This window comes from Helianthus annuus, chromosome 13 (genome assembly GCF_002127325.2).
Source record: "Helianthus annuus cultivar XRQ/B chromosome 13, HanXRQr2.0-SUNRISE, whole genome shotgun sequence".
Lineage (NCBI taxonomy): Eukaryota > Viridiplantae > Streptophyta > Magnoliopsida > Asterales > Asteraceae > Helianthus > Helianthus annuus.
Window position 1 is genome coordinate 38,263,229 of NC_035445.2, and position 21,590 is coordinate 38,284,818.

At 37.4% G+C, this 21,590-nt stretch overlaps 2 protein-coding genes and 1 long non-coding RNA gene across 3 annotated transcripts; all 3 read left to right on the forward strand.

The window, feature by feature from the left end:
* The first annotated feature begins 2,098 nt into the window (after positions 1-2,098).
* On the forward strand, positions 2,099-2,693 carry LOC110902569. The gene is made up of 3 exons (XR_004876717.1): positions 2,099-2,310; positions 2,397-2,466; positions 2,571-2,693. It is a non-coding gene; the product is annotated as an uncharacterized LOC110902569 (long non-coding RNA).
* A 391-nt stretch (positions 2,694-3,084) lies between these two features.
* On the forward strand, positions 3,085-4,143 carry LOC110900707 (F-box/kelch-repeat protein At3g17530). Its single transcript, XM_022147577.1, has one exon. It carries the CDS (start codon positions 3,085-3,087, stop codon positions 4,141-4,143), a length of 1,059 nt encoding a protein of 352 aa, XP_022003269.1.
* Positions 4,144-4,393: 250 nt separating this feature from the next.
* LOC110900708 lies at positions 4,394-9,308 on the forward strand. Its single transcript, XM_022147578.1, has 5 exons — positions 4,394-4,805; positions 4,889-5,580; positions 5,661-5,898; positions 6,001-6,148; positions 6,251-9,308. The coding sequence occupies exons 1-5, from the start codon at positions 4,394-4,396 to the stop codon at positions 9,306-9,308; spliced, it is 4,548 nt and encodes a 1,515-aa protein (XP_022003270.1).
* Positions 9,309-21,590: the final 12,282 nt, after the last annotated feature.

The following is a 21,590-nucleotide window of genomic DNA, read 5'->3' on the forward strand; positions in this document are numbered from 1 at the left end:
ATATGGAATAGTGAAAAGATAAATTGTTATGTACTTTTTATTTTAGTTTGTTCTGTGGGATGTTTTGATATATTTTTTCATTTTTCGGGATAGTGAAAGGATAAATTGTTTTTGTAGTTTTGATTTTACTTTGTTCTGTTATATTTTGATCTTTTCCTTCATTTTTGGGACTGATATGTGTCATGGTTTTGTGATAATTATGATATTTAGGTCATTTTTGGGGATGATAAGTGTTGTAGTTCAATGAAAATTATGATAGTTAGGTCAATTTTAGATATGGAATAGTGAAAAGATAAATTGTTATGTACTTTTTATTTTAGTTTGTTCTGTGGGATGTTTTGATATATTTTTTCATTTTTCGGGATAGTGAAAGGATAAATTGTTTTTGTAGTTTTGATTTTACTGTGTTCTGTTATATTTTGATCTTTTCCTTCATTTTTGGGACTGATATGTGTCATGGTTTTGTGATAATTATGATATTTAGGTTCATTTACTTTGTTCTGTTATATTTTGATCTTTTCCTTCATCATTACAGGATTTTTTTTAAAACAGTACTGTATTCAAAACAAAATAAAACGCCGTATTCACAAAACAATACTGTATTCGCAAAGCTGTATTCAAAACAATACTGTATTCAAAACAATACTGTATTCAAAACAATACTGTATTAAAAACAATACTGTATTTAAAACAATATTGTATTCACAAAGCTGATTGTTATAGTTATTATGTGTATGTGTAAATTATAGTAAATTGTTTTTGTAGTTTTGATTTTACTTTGTTCTGTTATATTTTGATCTTTTCCTTCATTTTTGGGACTGATATGTGTCATGGTTTTGTGATAATTATGATCTTTTCATTCATTTACTTTGTTCTGTTATATTTTGATCTTTTCCTTCATCATTACAGGAATTTTTTTTAAAACAATACTGTATTCAAAACAAAATAAAACGCCGTATTCACAAAACAATACTGTATTCACAAAGCTGTATTCAAAACAATCCTGTATTCAAAACAATACTGTATTCAAAACAATATTGTGTTCAAAACAATACTGTATTCAAAACAATACTGTATTTAAAACAATACTGTATTCACAAAGCTGATTGTTATAGTAATTATGTGTATTTTTCAGTTTACAAATCACTCCAAACACATATCAATTGAGAGGTATGGGCGGTGGTTATCCAATTCCCGTTGAATCACTAGGATCAACAAACCATTTAAACCTTCCTGATTCAAACCCTCTAACTTCAAACCCACCTCCGGTGTCAACCCCACCTCCGGTTTTAACCCCACCTTCGGTTTCAACCCCACCTCCATTGGCAAACCCTGAATATGATGATCCATTTGGTTGGACGGATGAAGAGTTGAATTGGGCGTATGACTATACCTTCGCTCAACTACAATTTGGTGGACTACAAATTGAGGGGTGCCATCGTCCGGTGCCAAACACTCCTATACTTCCTATGCATCCTCCACCTTCAAACCCCCCTTATGTGGAAAACTACAGTCAAACACAAGAACTACCGACCTGGGCTGAAGGGTACGAAACTGACCCTGGGGCGGTTTACGAACCACCATTGGATGAAAAAATGGTTTGGGAACCTTAGAACAACTTTTATGATGACTGTAGTTTTTTTTTTTCTCGAATTAGTTTGAATCTTAATTATGTAACTTTTAATTATGTATTACTTTAAATTTAAATTTGTTTCTGTTTAATTTTAATCATGTTTTAGTTTAAATTTTATTTCTGGAGTTTTTATTTTTTTAGTTAACTAATATTGAACACTTAATAGGATATGTCTAATCATTTTTCCGTTGAAGAATTTTCATCATTGACAAATGATAGAGCATGGTATAATATAATCTTTGTTAAGGTGGAGTTTATTTGGCATGACGTCGATGGAAAGAGATTAGTGGTTATATTTCTTGATCAACACGTAAGAACATTATTTTAATTTACTTTGTGTTATATAAGCGTTTTTCCACCACTAAATTTCTTTTCATTTTAGAGACAAAAAATTGTTGCGTTCGTACCACAAAATTTGATACACAAATATAATGACGCGTCATTGATGGGTGGTTTTTTTTCGTTGAATCATTTCCAAATTGAGAATCTCAACTATCTTGAGTGCCCAAAGTACCAGAATTACGTGTTAGTTTGGTCCGAGAAGAAAATTGTCATCAACGAATATACAAAGCTTTCTTCACTTACGCTTACGATTCCAAGGGGTGCTTCTTTATATCCATTGGTCCCTTCCATTATAGAATTGAAGCATGACAGGAGACCTCAAATGGATATTGTTGGTACATATTAATTCTCTATCTATAATTTTTATTAAATATATAAAACTTTATATATGGTCTATACGATTTAACTGATTTGGTTTTAGATGTGGTTGGGAGAATAATAGAAGGCAAACGTGATCGATGTTGTTTTGAACTTTCTCTTCAAGATAAGACGTACGTTATTATTTATTATTAACATATTACAAACATAATATTTACGTTATATGTAAGAAAATATTATTATTAGAAGAACTTTAACCCAAAATCGTAATATACAGTGGTCACACAATACAATTGTTTTTGTCTGCCCTGAAGCCTTCCGATGTTATACGTTCCATTCGAGCCGTGCAACAAAGGTCCATCATATATGTATCACGTCTCAAGTTGGTTCATCTACCAGATAGTATGTTATGCTTTACACATGAACATTCTAATAATTAGTTAGATCTAATGGCTCATGTAGTTTAATAAAAGTTATATTTTATTTGTTATTTCAGTTAATATTTTGAAGTCTACGGAGTTGAGTACGATTACGTACGAACCGGATATGGTCGAGGCACGGGATATGTAAATTATGGATCGTTATCCAATTTGTGTTTAAGTTAGAAACATTTGGTGTTGTTATTTGTTTAGTTGTTGAATATTAAAGTCTCTCTTGGTGTTTCGTGTTTTGCTCTTTGTTTCCCTCACATTGATGTAATTGTAGAAGTATTTATAATCTATCACCAAGGTATAATCTTCTTAGATTGGACAACTAAATAATCATTATCTGTATTAAACGAAGGTATAACCATGGCTGACCTTCCTACTCATACAATCGTGTTTGAGATATTAACGAGGCTGCCAGCAAAGGATGTAGGTCGTTCTAAGAGTGTATGTAAGCAATGGTATGCGTTATTGTCAACACAAGATTTCGTAAAGATCCATTGTTCTCGCTCAGTAGTTTCATCTAACCAGAGAGTTCTACTAATTGACGACCTAACGTGTTCTGTTCGTCCAATCATCTCTAATAACAATGACTATGGTCCAAGCTCAACAGTTACATTTCCATTCCATCACCAAAATAATGATGTCTCAATACTTTCACATTTGAACGGATTGTTGTGTGTTTGCTTGAATCATACATACGAGCTGCTTCTTTGGAATCCAACAACTACTGCTTTCAAGCGTTTGTCAACCCCTGATTCTCATGGATTCTATATAAATAACCTCGATGCCATTGGTTTGTACGTTGACGCTGACGATGATTACAAGGTCTTGCATATAAAGCGTAGGAGTGGTGTACTTGGTGTCTATGTTTATTCTAGGGAAGTAGACTCTTGGAGAAATATTCCTTTCATAACAAGACAAGAGTACCTAAGCCCTCATTTCAATTGGTCAGCTGGCACATTTTGTGGTGGTACTCTATATTTCACTGTTTGCGAATGTTGGATTGGAGGTACGAATGTGGTGATTTGTTTTGATGTTAATTCGGAGCAGTTCAAGGAGATAAGCTTTCCACCCGTTCCTTCTAATGGAATGGTTCAAGGTGTTTTAGTTAATGTAAAAAATGTGCTTCACATGTTTGCTAGCACTGGCATGTTTGAGATGACAATTGACCTATGGACACTACAAGGGGATTACTGGATTAAGGTCTTATCATGTCCTCCGATCCCCCCGATATCATTGTCATTGTGGTGCGATATAACACATTATGTGACAAATGGTAATTGGTTTGTGATGACTAAATTAGGGAAGTTGTTTACAATTGAAATGGATATGAAGCCCTTCGAATGTTTTTATCCCGTTTCTTGGTTTCGAGGTTTTAAGGGTGCGGTGTTTGTGCAGACCATTGTTTCACCAAGTATTTAGATTGGCTTTCACTTAATGTTATCATTATGTATGTCAATGTTTTAAGGATTTGTGTTTTTTTTTCTGTAAGTCATGATATTCCGTTTAAGTCATGTATTTTAATGTTATCATTATGTATTTCAATGTTATCCTTCGGTTTGTTTTTCTCTAAGTTATGTGTTGGAATGTTGTTATGATTTGAGAATTTCATCATCTATGATAACTCTCTTTTATTTAATTTGCAAGGTATTTGTCATTTTTTCAATTTACAATGACTAATGGACTCTCAAACCCTCGAAATCATGCTTCTAGCTCGAGTGCATCTACTAAAGCTGAAAAACGAAAAGAGTATCAAAAAAGATACTATGCTGCACGCAAAGAAAATAACAAAGTATCTAAATTTGGGAGTGGTGATGCCCCCCAAAGTGCTTCATCAATATCTTTAATGAATAATAGGTCAACAGAAAGGACACCGTTAAGAAGTTTACAAACTAATATTACTCAATTTCTACAAACAACAAATGAGAACGCCTCAAGTGTTTCTACTACAAAATGCAAGGAGTACAATGAAGGATGTTCTAATACACCAAACGATAATGGAATGCGTATTTCAAATGGCAGTCAAGTCAACCAAACCCCGATAGATGATGTAATTGACGTAGTCAGGCATAGAACATCACGAGGTTTCTATTTATTTAACAAAGATTTCTTTTTCGAACTTGACATCTTTTACAACCTTCATTACTTAATACACCAATTTTTTTAGGTATTCAAATTCATCCGCGTACTTTATTACCCCAATTTGCTGAAGTAGTTGATCAACCTTCACTCCAACATGGGAGCGTAGAAGATGATCCTTATAATTTTGTTTACAATGGTGTACCTGGAGAGCATCGTGTTTTAAAGGAACGAGGCGCATGTCCTAATTGTGGAGCAAAACGATTTCAATTTGAATTTGATACCTTTTGTTGTATGAGTGGGAAAATCGTGTTAGCAAACTTAGAAATTCCAGAGGAATTGTACCGACTTTTCACGTCTCAAGATGAAATTGGAGATTTGTTTAGGCAAAACATCCGTGCTTATAACACCAATTTTTCTTTTGCCTCAATGGGTGTGACATTGGATGATACATTGAACAATATGAGAGACGGCGTATATACTTTTCGTGCACATAAAGGAATATATCACAGAATCGACCAATTAGTTCCGAGGGATGGGACTCCTAGGTACTTGCAGTTGTATTTTTACGATCCTGATACTGAGTTAGATCACAGACTCCGATGGCCAAATCTTGATCGGCGTATTACTCAGATTTTAACACGCGTTCTTTCTACAAACCCATATGTTGATACATTTAGAAGACTTGCGGAACTAGGACCTCTGGACAACTATAGAGTCACTTTGAATACTTCGGTTGAACTTGACCAAAGGGTGTACAACCGACCAACGACATCGGAGGTATATATAATATATTATATTAATTGCAATTATTTAATATAATTGCTTATTTTACTTACTTATAGTTCACAATTATATAGGTTGCTGGTATTTGGGTTGAAGGTAATGACAATATCACTTCGTATAAACGAAGTATTGTAGTGTACGGTAGGTCTGAATATAGACAAACTATTCAGCCGTACTTCAGTTGTTACGATCCATTGTCGTATCCTTTATTTTTTCCTAATGGTGAGTCGGGTTGGCATGCTAACATACCACGTCAAGGAGTATCAATCAATGAGGTTCGCAACAATGACAACATCGAAGGAGAAATGGAAGGTACCAACAATTTGTTATCCTTTTTAAGTGAAGATCATAAAAATAGCGTAATGCGTTTTATTTTTATTAACTGTTTGTTTTTAATACATCTTCATCGTTCAGAGGCTAACACACGAAGTGGTAGAACAACCGTGGCTATGCGAGAGTACTACTGTTACAAGTTCCAGATTCGATCTACCGATAATGTGCTTTTGTTCGGTGGTAGGCTGCTACAGCAGTTTGTGGTTGATGTTTACATCAAAATTGAGACGTCACGCTTAGAATTTTGTGAGAGAAACCAGGAAAAAATTTGAGCCGAATTGTACCAAGGTATTGTGGATTGCGTCAATACTGGCGAGGTTCATGCAAACAGAGTCGGGAAAAGAATTGTGTTGCCTGCATCTTTCATCGGGGGGCCTCGCGACATGCGACGTCGGTTTCTAGATGCGATGACGTTAGTTCAAGACGACGGCAAGCCTGATGTATTCCTTACAATGACATGTAATCCTAAGTGGCCTGAGATATGTGATAACTTACATGTTGGTCAAACTGCTACAGATCGTCCAGACCTTGTTTCAAGAGTGTTCCGGGCTAAATTAGAAGATCTTAAGGATCAACTCTTCAAGAAACATGTCCTCGGGGAAGTTAAGTCATACGTCTATGTCATTGAATTTCAAAAGCGGGGTTTGCCGCACGCACATTTTCTCCTAATCATGTACTCGCAACACAAGATCAATAACGCAGACCATTATGATAAGGTTGTGTGTGCTGAAATTCCTAACAAACTAACACATCCCAGATTGCATGAGATGGTTGTCAAGCACATGATTCACGGTCCTTGCGGCAATTTACGATCAAGCAGTCCTTGTATGCAGGGTGATCCTAAAATTTGTCGTTTTCACTATCCTAGACAATTTAACGAACAGACGACACAAGGAGAAGATTCGTATCCGTTGTATCGAAGGAGAGACACCGGGATAGAAGTGGACCTACGAGGACAAACACTTGATAATAGATGGGTGGTCCCATATAACCCAAGGCTTTTGATGATGTTTAACTGCCACATGAATGTTGAAGTTTGCTCAAGTATAAAATCTGTGAAATATCTTTTCAAATATGTTTATAAAGGACATGACAAACAGGTTATTCAAGTCGATCAAAGTGAGCCAGGGGTTGTTATTAATGAGATAAAAAGATTTCAAGATGCACGCTACATATCGCCCCCAGAGGCTATGTGGCGAATTTTTTCCTTCTCTCTTTCTCAAATCTTTCCTGCTGTTCTAGCCTTACAACTTCATCTCCCAAATAATCAGATGGTTAGATTTAGAGATGATGACTTGATGCCTAATATTGTTGATAGGGAAAGGGATAAGAGAACCATGCTAACAGCATTTTTTGATCAGAATAGAAACGATGAAACAGCAAGGGTACATTTGTATAAAGATTTTCCAAAACACTATACTTGGAATGGAAGCACACGCCGTTGGAGTCGTCGTTTCGGTAAAAAACAAAGAGGTCGTATCGTTTCCGCTAATCCAGCCGAAGGAGAAAGGTACTACTTACGCCTACTTTTGTCAAATGTCAGAGGGCCTACTTCTTTCGAACATCTTTGCACAGTTAATGGTCAACGGTGTGCGACATTTCGGAAAGCAGCTCTTGAGTTAGGCTTAATAGAAGACGATGAATATCTATCACAATGTCTCGAAGAAGCCTCTACGTTTCAGTTTCCCAATGCTCTTAGAAGGTTATTTGCGACCATAATGATTTTTTGCCAAACTGGAGATATTCGAAAGTTATGGAATGACCACTTTGATTCACTATCTGAAGATCATCGGTTACACTGTCAAAGTATAGAACGAGTTCAAAATATGGTTCTTACCGAAATAAGTGTCTTGGTACAATCCATGGGTAAAAATTTCAATGAATTCGACCTTCCTAAGATAACTAACGATGTTAACTTACAAGATGCAGGTTATCGTGAGTTACAAGAAGAGTATGGGATTGTTTTGGAACCTGAACACTTGAGTGCCAAACATTCACTTAATCCGGACCAAAAAAATGTGTTTGATGAGATCATGATGCATGTTGATAATGATCTTCCAGGCGTGTTCTTTATTGATGGTCCAGGTGGAACTGGAAAAACATTTTTGTACATTGCCTTGCTTGCTGAAATTCGGTCACGTGGTCTTATTGCTCTCGCAACACCTTCATCAGGTGCAGCGGCTAATAATATGCCAGGAGGTAGAACGGCTCACTCGAGATTCAAGATTCCTCTTAATCTTGAAAATAATTCAATGTGCAATATTAAAAAACAGAGTGGGGCCGCTAAACTGATTCGCTCTGCCAAAATAATCATATGGGATGAAGCGTCGATGGCTAAACGACAAGCGATAGAGGCAGTCGATCGTACATTCCAAGACATTATAGGTGTTAGTCTCCCATTTGGTGGAAAGATAATGGTTATGGGAGGTGACTTCAGACAGGTGTTGCCGGTTATCAAACGTGGCACTCGAGCACAGATTGTAGACTCCAGCGTACGAATATCACCTCTTTGGTCTTTGACTAAGAAGATGCGGTTGACCATAAATATGAGAGCGCTGAAAGATCCATGGTTTTCTAAATTTCTTTTAAGAGTCGGCGATGGAACTGAAGAACCAATCGAAGGAAACTATATCCGCATACCCGATGACATGACAATTCAGTGCAACAACAGAGAAAACGCTATAAAAGAATTGATCCATGCCATCTTTCCATCAATTGAAGATAATGTATATTCTTCAGATTATATAATCTCTAGAGCAATATTGTCCACTAAAAATGATAGTGTTGACGAGATTAATAATCAAATGATTGAAATTTTTCAAGGGGAGGAAAAAGTTTATTACAGTTTTGATGAAGCTGAAGACGATCAGCGCAACTTCTATCCGGTCGGGTTCTTAAATTCGCTAAATGTTAGTGGTTTGCCGCCTCATAAGCTTCATTTAAAAATTGGATGCCCAATAATATTGTTACGTAATATCGATCCATCACATGGCCTGTGTAATGGCACGCGGTTGATATGTAAGGGTTTCATGCGAAATGTTATTGATGCGGAAATTGCAGTCGGTCAACATGCCGGAAAAAGAGTTTTTTTGCCAAGAATCCCTCTAACCCTTTCTGAAGATGACATGTTCCCATTTAAGCTGAAAAGAAAACAATTTCCAATTCGACTTAGCTTTTCCATGACGATTAATAAAGCTCAAGGTCAAACAATTCCGAACGTTGGTATTTATCTACCGGATTCTGTATTTTCACATGGACAACTTTATGTCGCGTTATCAAGAGGGATTTCAAGACAAAGTACGAAGGTGTTGGTACATCTCGCCAAAGAATTCAAACAACGCGGAGTTTACACATCAAATGTTGTCTACCAGGAAGTGTTGCGTGATTAATTAATCGCATCCGTATCAAAACGAAGGTAAGTTAGTAGATTATGTGCCTTATTTGCTTCCTGAAATTACTTTTTAATTACTATTTTAAAGCACCTGTAAGCGTGTAACATTTTGTTATGTGTCGAAATCTGGTACAGGAGAGGATAAGATACAAGAAAGTCATAAGCGAACGGATGTATTGGTAAAACAGGAAGAGATACAAGAGACTCCCCGCATTTTGTTTTTATTGTTTTGTCTAGCTACTTGACTGTTCTGAACTCTTCTTGTTTTTAATTACATCTACTTCCTTGTTTTGTACTATTCTTGTAGAAGATCACGAATAAGAAAACTAACTTAAGTACTATACGATATATCACGAGACGACGGATAAACTAACGGTAAACGAGTATCCTGTTGAAAATCGCCACTCCCGCCGCATCGCGCGGGTAAGTGACTAGTATATATATATATATATATATATATATATATATATATATATATATATATATAATAATAATAATAAAATTTTGCTCGGCACTGGGCCGTGTCCGCTGGACACGGGGCCATGTCGACGCAACTGTCGGGATAAAACCCTCTTTTCATAACAGTTACCTCATTCCACACGCCCCGTTTTGCCGAAAATGCTCTGGTTCAAGGCGATTTTCCGCAGATTTCCAACGTTACCTCCACGTTTAACAACATCAAGGTATGATTCTATCATCATTAGTAGTTAGATTAGTTACTTGCATGTAGTTAAACATCAAAAAATTGGGGAAAAATCTAGGGTTCTTCAAGTTCATCCGGATCGAACTTCAAATTTTTGATATAATCTGTTAGTGTTAGTTTAGATTAGTATAATGGGAAGTAAATACACTTATATTGTTGATAGATTTGCCCGATTTCTCACAAAAACCTCAAACCCTTGTTTTTGAACCGAAATAGATGAAATTGAAAGGGTAAACGGGTTATTTTGTGAAAAACGGCACTTGGGGTTTCATTTTCGGGGGAAACCGCTCCTACTTGGCTAAAAATTTTCAAATTTTCGGGAGCGGGACGAAAAATGATGTTTTTGAGTAACAGACGTCTGGACACGGGGTCGTGCCCGCTGAACACGGGGCCGTGTCCAGCCCACTGTTTGCAGTTTCTTTTGAAAATCTCACTGTTTCGTGCTAACTTTTGGTGTATTCTTTCAGATGTCGAAGTTCACAAGGTTTAACGCGAATGAGCTCGACGCTAGGGCAAGATACGAGTTACTTCAAACAAGGCCCGAGGAGTACCCCAGACAAGCATGCACGGACCTGTTAACCTTGGTAAACCAGCTGGACCGATTCAACAACATCGTTACGGGACCACTAAGAGTTGCATTAACCACTCGGCTTCGGTCGGTGCATCAGTGCACCATGGAGTTCTATAATACTTTTACCTTCACTTCAAGGTGTGACCCATTCGATAATGAAGGGGTTACATTTCGATGTGGTGGGACGAATTACTCAATCTCTATGGCACAATTCGGGTCAATAGTGGGACTGTACGCGGAAGAAGATTCGGGGAACGAGGAAAATACCGGGGGATTACGAGATTTGGATGAAAATGAACGTCAAGCCGCATGGGCCCAAATCGGTGAAGGAATCTACAACCCTAGCACCACCAAGAGTACTAAGCTGAGGGATCCACTATATCGCTACATTCATAGGCTCCTCGCTTACTCTCTTAGCCAGCGTCACGACAATAGTGGCGTTGTGGGGTTGAAAGATTTGGTAGTCCTTCACTGCATCCACAACCGAAGGGCCCTCGATGTTCCATACCTCTTGCTGCGAAACATGCATCTGAACTGCCTTGCTCGTGCTCCAACACCTATCTTCTTTGGAGGGTGGGTGTACCGCCTCTTTAAGCACTTCACGCGCATCCCTAGGTCCTTTGAAAGGAGCCCATGGTCGGGACAAGTTGACCATCACATCTGCCGAGCCATGAACTTACTTTATGAGGCGGAAGACGGGTCAGTGAGCTTTCAAAGGATGCAAGGCCATGCATGGAACCCACAGGAAGCCCTAGTTCTTCACGCTCCACCTCCTCATTACCAATATCAACCCCATGGTGACCCGGGTCAATCCTCCTCACAAGGAGGCAGTTTTCCTAACTTTCAAAGTTTACATGATCTTTTGCAGGAAAACCTCATGTGCACCAGGAACACCTATAACCTTGCCAACAATACATACCACCGGGTCGGAGCTATCGAACGAAACATCAACGATATACAAGACGACATCAGCAGCATCCGGGAGTATATTGCGGGTCATGGGGATGGAGGTGATGACAACGATGAGGACATGGACTAGGGGGTTGAAGGAGCAGGACCAGGTTGATGGCAAGCCCACAGGTTAAAGTCCCTTTATCTAACGAAACAGTTTGTGGCCTGCGTGCCAAGTGTTGAATAATTTACTTTCCTTAACTACTTTTATTTTCTGCTTTATTTTTCTTTTACTCTATGCTTTGAACAATTAACTATGGTAATTTAGGATGTTGGTATTGCTTGGTGTGGTATTGAGTGATGAAACAGGTACAAACCAAGGCTTAGAGTGCTAATCATTAGCACTCATGAAGCCAGGATGAGAAACCGAAAGGAGGAACCTATTTTTTCAGGCTTACAGACTGTCCACACGGGGACGTGTCCAGCTAACACGCCCCCGTGCTCACCTCCCAGACCTGCTGTTTGGTTACTTTTCTGCAGATTTTCGCCAGACACGGGGCCGTGCCTAGCCAACACGCCCCCGTGTCCATCTTTTGTAAGTTTTCATTACTGGCAGTTTACTACGGGGTCGTGTCCAGACTGCCAGTAACATAAATTTTTGCTTTTAACACCATGTTACACATTCAATCAACCTAAAAATTTATTTTTGGGACACATTGTGGACAATGTGTAATTTAAGTGTGGGGGGGATGCTAAAACCTTGAATTTTGCAAGTCCTAATAACAAGCCTTACATAAAACTCTATTGGAACCGCTAATCACCCCAATTTTTTTTTTAAATTTCATTTTTTTATTTGTCTAAAGTTTAAGTTGGGAATTCTAAGACTAACAAGGTTATATTTTTACAAATTTACAACCGATAGCGTCGTAATAAAAAGAACCAACATAAGAAAATTATGAAACGACATGACAAGCTAAGTTAAAATTCGATTATATATACTTGATCACACAAAAAAAAACCCATTCCCACAAAAAGTGAGTTTTAAGCCTTTATTGAGCATATAAATATACATCTTTAAGCTAAATGCTCATTTTTCGTTTCTTGTGTGAATAGCCGCTTGGTTCTTACGACCCTAGAACTTGCCACGACAATTCATTCCCGGTCCCTACCAACTTAAACCCAAGTAAGTAAATGATGGAGGCATTAGGACTAACCCTTTTTCTTTCAAAACCATTATTTTTATTTTTCTTTTCACATACCCAAAAACTCCCCCTAGTTAACCCCTTTGAGCCTAAAGCTTTTCATTTCTTTACCCTAAAACTTTTTTTTACCCACCAAAAACCCTTTTTATTTTTACCCTTTATTTTAGTAACAAGCTCGGTTTTCGTGTGACTAAACAAAAAACAACAATGAAGTTAGAAATAAACAAACAAAGCTCTTAAAACAAAAGCTTGTTTGAAGAAATATTTCATTAAGAATAAAAAGTCACTAAAACAAAATGTTTTACGAAAACCGACGCTTTTTACGATTTTCGCCCTTTTCTACTAACCACTAACCCAACTACCCACCTTTAGCCGAAGCCTTTACCCAAAAAGTCCTCTTGATATTTAGAAAGGTAAAAAGTTATAAAGGAGGAAGATTGATTGCTTGGCAAGCCTATGGTAGGAATAAGTTCCATGCCGCTCTCGAGTGATTCACTAAAAAAATACACCTTTGGCCGAGTGTGAGTGATTTCTCCCGTGAGGTATGTGAACTTGTATATAAATGGAATTTTAAAAAGGCATGCTATGCCCAAATAAGTAATTTCTCTTATGAAACGTTCTAAGTAAATCATAACGAATAGGATTGTAAATAAATAAAAATAAAACCCAATAAAAATCTTGGATTCCCGACACTCTATAACAAGCCAAAACCTTCTCTTCTACCCATTCCATTTGGGAGTGTAAGCCACATATTAAAGAGTTTTGCTTGAGGATAAGCAAAAATTCAAGTGTGGGGATATTTGATGTGTGTAAAATGCAACATATAAATTACATCAAATGAGGCATAAAACTAACCCTTTTTAAGTACTAATGTTGGAAAAAGAGTGTTTTTGTCTTCCTTTTGTATTTTCAGGATTAAATGAGCTTAAATTAACAAAAGAAGCAAAAAGACAGCTGAATCTAACATAAATACAAGAAAAGGAACATAAGTGGAATGCCCGACCCCTCGACAGCATCCTCCCAAGCAACACAGAGAGGGCAGAAGACTGAACACGCCCCGTGCTCAGCCAGCACGGTGCCGTGCCCAAGAAGCCGCAGAAAAGACAAACCTATAGAAGCTTCTATTGCCCACCCCGGGGCCGTGCCCAGTGAATACGGGTGCGTGGCGAAAGTACTACAGGCGCATTAATTGTAATTGCGAATTACAATTAATGAGGAGAGAGATTGCCAGACGGGCACGGGGCCGTGTGCAGCGGACACGGGGCCGTGCTCAGGCTTCTGTTTAGCCTATAAATCGGAGTGCTTGGTTTCATTGCAACTCATCCCTTGGCATACCACCTCTCTCATACTTCATCCACCACCCACCACCACCATAACACCATCATCCACCACCATCATCCATTGTCCATCATAGAGTGTGTGAGTCGTCTCGGGATCCAAGATTGATCGTAAGAGTTCTTGACAATCAAGGCCATGTTTGCGTAAGTCTCTTACATCACTTGGTGAAGACAAGTGTTTAGTATAATACTTTTTATTTTTAATCTTTTGCACTTTTTATTTGGTTTTGTATTAATGACTTTAATAACTAGTTGCTTATGTTGAAGGTGACTTTTCCTTATCGTTTGTTCGTGGTGTCTTGGCATTATTTTACTGTCTATATAAAATAAAAGATTTTCACCATTCATATCTCCACGGTCTTTATGGAGGTATGTTGGCTACCTGGTCGGGGTTAAGGGAACGGTTGGGTAAAGGTCTTGCCCTTGTTCAGCGTTTAGAGGTCCTGCAAGGGACCTGGGTCAAATTTAGTAGGATCTCCTTCAATACCCATAGGTATTGGATGGCGGGGATCCAAACTCTTTGACCCCCTCATAAGTTAACTACTATTAATACTATAACCCGGCTATTAAGGACTTTATCCCTGCTGACTCAGACTACTTAGTCGAGGGTAACGTCACCTCCAAAAGAGGGGCCTACCATAATTTGCATTAATAACTTAATTCATTATCTTTCAATAATCCGACCCTTTAGGATTGTATCCTTGCTGACTCAAACTACTGGGTTGAGGGTAACGTCGCCTTCAAAAGAGGGGCCTACTACAATAACTAAGATAATCTCTTAAACAAGTGCAAAAGTGCGAAAATAATCAAAGGTTATACTAATACACGAATCGGATCCAAGTGATTCATCTTGTCTATCTGTTTTTATTTTTATTTTATTTTTCAGCATTTAGTTAGTTTTTATTTTCTTAGTTTAAAAATCTTTTCTAACATTTTGATTTGGTTAGACGTTGAGGATAAACCAGTACTAAAAGCTCTTGTGTCCTTGGACGACCTCGGTATCTTACCAACACTATACTACGTCCACGATGGGTGCAGTTGCCCATATGTGTGTTTAGTGTTAGTGAATATCGTGTTTTATAAATTTAAAAGTTGGCTAAAAGTGGCAAAAGGGCTTAAAATATACATCTAAAATATATTAAACTACACACGCATCACTTATATATTAAATGATTGTTTGTTATGAGTTCTGAAAGTTCTGTGGTTATTTAGAGTTCTGAAATGAACTCAACCCTATATATATATATATATAGGGCTTGGCTATATAATAAACTCTGTCTTTTTTAAAAAATTATGCAAACCCATTGATTAACTTTCATCTAACTTGATCAATGGCTCTCATAATTTTGGTAACAATTAAATTTAAAAGAAATGTTATAATACACATTAGTCAACTAGAAGGGCATTTTCGGAAGTAAATTCCTTCTCTCTCCACTGTCCAATCATATCATCGCTCTTTAATGCACTGATCTTTCTCTCTCTTCATATCCATTTCAAAATCACAATCTCATCTCAACTCTCTTAATTCCCTCTCTCTAAAATCACAGATCTCATTTTCTCCTCCCCAAATCAAAACCCTAGCCCCCATGACTTTCCCTTCTCTCTACACAACACTTACAACCTGCAAAGCCTAGAGAGAGAGTGAGAGCCGTGAGAGAGAGTACCAGAGAAATCGAAAGAGAAAGAGAGGTCCAGAGAAATCGAATGAGAGAGAGAAAACTGGTGGGTTTCCAGCCACCCACGGCAGCAGCAGCGCTGTGGCGATGGTGTTGTTGACCGTTATGGTTGGGGCAGGGGAGGCGGTAGATGCACGATGAGTGAGTCACGATGGTGGTTGCAGATCTGGTGGTTGGTGGAAGGTGGTGGCTGGTTCATTCTGGGCTGTCGGTAGTTGATAGCGGCGATAGTGGATGGTTGTAGAAGGTGGTGGAGGGTGGGTGGTTGGTGGCGCCGGAGTTCGGAACGTCGTCGGAGTCAAGATCTAGTAATGGTTAATGTTCTCTCTCTCTCCTCTCCTTTGTCTTCAATCAAGATCTAGTAATGGTTAATGTTCATGTATTTTAAATAAATCGAAAACTTTAGGATGAGATTTTAAACGAGATTTTTTGTTGGTTTGGTTGCTTGTTTGGGGATTTTGATCTTAACAATAATTGTTTTTTTGTTGGTTTGGTTGTTGGTTTGGGCTTTTGATCTGAACAGTAAGTGTTTCTTTTTTGTTGGGTTGTTTGATTTACAGAAACAGACCCATAACATGTGTTAAGCACCTGTTAGAATGATATAAAACGTGTGTTGATTTACAGAAACAGATCCATAAAGATATTCAATTGACAAGCTGGATGGATGTAGGCGACGTTAATGCGGGGACATTGAATAAGTCAAATCTTTTGGGAAAGAAGTTTTCGTTCGTTTATAACATGTGTTAGTGGTTCATGCTGTAACAGAACACCATGATGTAACCTGACATGTGTTCATGTATAACATGTGTTAAGCCCCTGTTAGAATGATATATAACGTGGGAAAGAACTCTTCGTTCGTTTATAAAATGTGTTTGTTTTGCACAATTTGGAATGTATAACATGTGTTAAGCCTCTGTTATAATCTTTTTGTAACCTGACATGTATTCATGTATAAGCTAGTGGTTTACAAAACACCATGATGTGTATATACTGATCTAACATGTGTTACAATTTGTCTGTTCGGAACATTAAATTGATTAACATGTGACAAGGGTGAAAACAGTTGACGGGGGCGATGAGTTTAATGGTGAGCTTAGTTAATATCGTAATCTTATTGTAACCTCACTTGTATACATATGATAACATATAAGCATCCATTATAACCCGGCTTGTATTCATTTATATCAAAAGTGGTTTGCAAAACACCATGATGTGCATATACTGATCGTAACACATGTACAAGTTAATATGGAACATACAAGTTAATATTGTAACACCGTATACCTGGGATAACATGTGTTAAGCCTCTGTTATAATCTTGGTTTAACCCAACATGGTGTCATGTATAAGCTAGTGGTTTCCAAAACACCATGATTTGTATATATTATAACAACATAGTATACCTGATATAACCTGTGTTAAGCGTCTATTATAACGTGTGTTAAGACTTCCAGAATGTGTTAAGTCCATACCGTTTTAACATCATCTACTAGACAAAACAATAAGAGTCTCAAATTACATGTAGTTGCCGCTTAACATGTGATAAGGTTGAAAACAGTTGACGGAGGCGATGGGTTTAATGGTGAGTTTAGTTAATATCGTAATGTTGTAACCCAACTTGTATACATATGATAACATGTGTTAAGCATCCAGTATAATGTTGTTGTAACCCGAGTTGTATTCATGTATATGAAAGTGGTTTGCAAAACACTATGATGTGCATATACTGATCGTAACATGTGAACAAGTTAATATGGGACATACAAGTTAATATCGTAACACCGTATACCTGGGATAAAATGTGTTAACCCTTTGTTACAATCTTGGTTTAACCTAACATGGTGTCATGTATAAGCTATTGGTTTCCAAAACACCATGATGTGTATATACATACTGTAACATGTGTTAAGCGACTGAAATGTATAACGTGTGTTAAGCATCTATTATAACGTGTTTAAAGACTTCCATAATGGATGAATAAACTCCAATAGTAACTTAATAACAATAGAGTAAACCTGATATAAAATGTGTTAAGCATCTATTATAACATGTGTTAGGACTTCCAGAATGGATGCATAAACTTCAATAGTAACTGTAACAGTAGAGGTACAAATACGGGCGCCTCCAACAGAAAATGTGTTATGTCTAGACCGTTTTAAAATCGTGTACTAGAGAAAACAACAAGAGTCTCACATTACATATTACTAGTAAACAAAAATACATAGCACTAACACGTGTTACGTTGTACATGGGTTTCACGTCACATGTAATACATGCATGTCCTAAAGCTTAAACTATAACACGTGTTAGTTGTGTTGTGCTGTAACATAAACATGGTCATGATCCTTAAGCATCTGATCCACGTTTGACGAAACCAACGGTCCCGAGAATTAGATCTTGTTTCCCTTGTATCCATCACCATCCTAGTAACAAAAAGATAAGATAACCGTTAAGTCGTTAACCAGACATAACTATTAACTATTATACTTGGTGTTCGTGTTTCAAAACCCATATTCTATAATCGGCTGAAAAGAAAAAAGTTAAATGGGTAAAATGAAATTGAACGATTCAAACTATTCAAGCATGTAAGGTATAATATGAAACCGGCCATTTATGTACTTGAAATTTAGTATGTAACGTGTAATATGAAACGAGCCATTTACAATTTACATATCATAATCTTAACATAATAAACTTTCCCAACGCATCCAAAAGCATTTATCCATGACTCAAACATCCACACAGTCCCCAAGCTCAAAATTTCAATCATCTAACAATATTACCCTCGCACATAAAAAAAACCCCCAAAATTAATCCAAACTAATTTTAAATCAAAAAACAAACAATTAAACCTTTGTAGTTGATATGAGTTCAACATTCGGATGGAGATCATTCCCCCAAATATAATCTTTGGATGGAGAACATTCGGGTTCAGATTGATACGATCTCAAGAGCTCGTCAACGTCGGTGACCTTTGAGTAGTAGTTAATGATGGCAACATTCAAATCTGGTGTCATTTTGAGGATGCTACGGACTCACATGGTTCTTCAAGGAATAAAGTATAGCCATTTGGGTTGAATATATTCAGTTCCACATCTGAATATATGGGTTGGGGGATGGCAGTGGTGGAGGGGCAGTGGTGGCAGTGGTGAGGTTTGTGCAGCGGGGGTCGGCCGACGGTGGTAAAGGTGCAACGGTGGTGGGGGTTGTGCAACAGGGTTGGAGGTGTTTACGGTGGTGCCGGAGGTACAATACTGATGGTGGTGCGGTGGTGATGATGGTGGTGGTGCGGTGGTATGCAGGTGAAGATGTTAAAGGAGATATGAGGGACGAGATCTAGAAATTTTGGCTTTTAAAAATGAAATAATCTATAAATGGGGGGTATGGTGATTTGTGAGGTGATGGGCATTAATGCTACTGTCAAATCAAATGGGGAAGAGTTCTTGGGTTGGGTGGATAGATGTATAATTAATAATATACCCTTAGAGGCAATAAGCATAATGAGTTGACTTGGATGACGTGGATAAATGTAGGCCACATGTTAAGTTTGCAAAGTTTTCTAAAAATTAAGGGTTTCTTATAGAGCTTTGACCTATATATATATATATATATATATGTATATATATATATAGGGCAATTATAGGAAGAAATCTCATATTAGTTAAGAAAACTAAGAAACCCAAATGCATGGACCTTCTTTTGCCACGTGTTACACCTTTTGGAAGACGTGTTACATGTAACAACTAGAGGTTGCCACGTGTTAAGTAATACCTTTTACCAAGTCGAAAGTCTGCAAAAGTTGTTACACGTAACACATGGCAGCCTATGCTTGTTACACGTAACACCGTCTGCAAAAAGGTGTAACACGTGGCAAAAGGAGGTCCATTCATTTGAGTTTCTTAGTTATCTTAACTAACATGGGTTTTCTTTTTATCGCTCCCCTATATATATGTGTGTGTATATATATATATACTAGTTGGAAACCCGCGTGATGCGGCGGTAGATACTATGCGTTACTCATTTTCCATTAATTTAACATTTTTTTGGGGATATAGTGTATAGTACGTTTCTATTGTTTCGATTTGTTACAATACTGGCATGACACTCACACTCAATATAGTAATACAAAAAAATATACCCAAGAGGATAATTTCAACTCGATTTTAATGAAACTACAAAACCACATAACTAAAACAATAATAAACATAATACTCAAAAACAAAGACAAAGAAACCAACAAGTAGCACCGTAGTAGCCTCATCTTCAATCTTCTATCTATTCCAATAGTAGCGGCCACAATATGCCAAACCCAATCCTTGGTCTTCACAACAACAACTTTAAAACCCAATCTTCCTAGCACCTTTGACCACATACTTCGTACCATTAATCAATTCTCCTAATTACTTCTCCTATCCGTGCAAACATTACCCTTTATATTCGCCCCATTCATCAAATATAGGATGAAAATTCCTGGGTCAAACTGAAAAACCAACCTAACTATTCAGCAAAAGTATGGATAGACATCAACAGGCTAGGTTAAAATCATCAAAAGTAAGGGAGAATCAAAGTATGGTGTCACACCCCCAAAATACCACATGCGGAATCCACCGCGAGGCGTGTGACTTAGCAGGATCTAGCCACTAATCACTTTCAACTAACAGTAAGATAATAAATTTGAAATCTCATTCAACGTGAAAACTGCACTTTAAAACATTTGATTAAAACAAGTAAACGTTCAGCGGAAGCATTTGAAGTTGTACTAAGTAATTGAAATCAAATTGTTCATAAACATAGCATAGTATTAGCGTGTTATTAAACGGCACGACCCATGACATCCCCAGCTCCCCCAATTGCAAGCTCCCCCGATTGCAGACACCTAACGACCTACAAGCATGCATAAAAAGTGTATCACCATAAAGCTGGCGAGTTCACAGTTTTGTTTAACGAAAATCATGTAAGTGTTTAGTTTAACAACATGTTACGAATAACAAACTCTGTACCGATTGACTATTCGTTTTTGGTGTCCTCATCAATGTCTATCATCATTGATCAAATCTTTAAGGTCATTAGTTCACGCCCGTCCTCCCAGGTATGGTGTGAGGTTTGTCAAGCCTAATAGCGCTATCAACTAATACCCCGTTGCCTCCCAGGCAACTAGCTCGGTATATAAGTAGGGACTTTCGTGATAGAGTTCGAGTTATTATCTAACATTGAAATTAAACCAAAGCGTTTAAAAATATTCCTCCCAGGAATATTAGTTTGTTTGTCCCCCAGGGCACATGCTTGTGAAAGAGTAGTGAACTCACCTTAGTTTGCTCGGTATAATAACGTACTTCTAGCGTTAGTTAATTATTAGGTCCGTCACACGCGACCTAAGGTATAAAGTCATATAAGTGAATATACGTTTAGGATTTTACAATTCCTAAGTGTCCAAACAACTCAGTGTTTAAGTGATTGGGTCATAGGTTTAACATGCAATAACAATTAGTGATCTCTCTCATTGTTGTATCCACATGCACAAATATGTCAATCCAATAAATTTGGACCTTTATTACTACTAGTGAGAATGCCCGCGCGGTGCTGCGGGTGCGTCTATTATGATAAAAAATAACACACTTTTATAGTCGATAATGCAGCGTGGAAGAGCAAATCAAAGTCCAAGATCTCCTAGTAACGGAAAGAAGTGATAACGGATAGCACCACATAATAAATATTGTTATTGCAAGTGAGCATTATCAGTAATGTATGTTCACCAATTGTACAAATATTAGTTTGCAGTTTCCAAAAAGTATTTAAAATAATATTGTGTATTATGAGTTGCTTGAGTAGCAAACAACAATCATGGCTAGCATGGAAAGCCATTCTTCGTCAAAAAACAATTATTATGATTTATGATTATG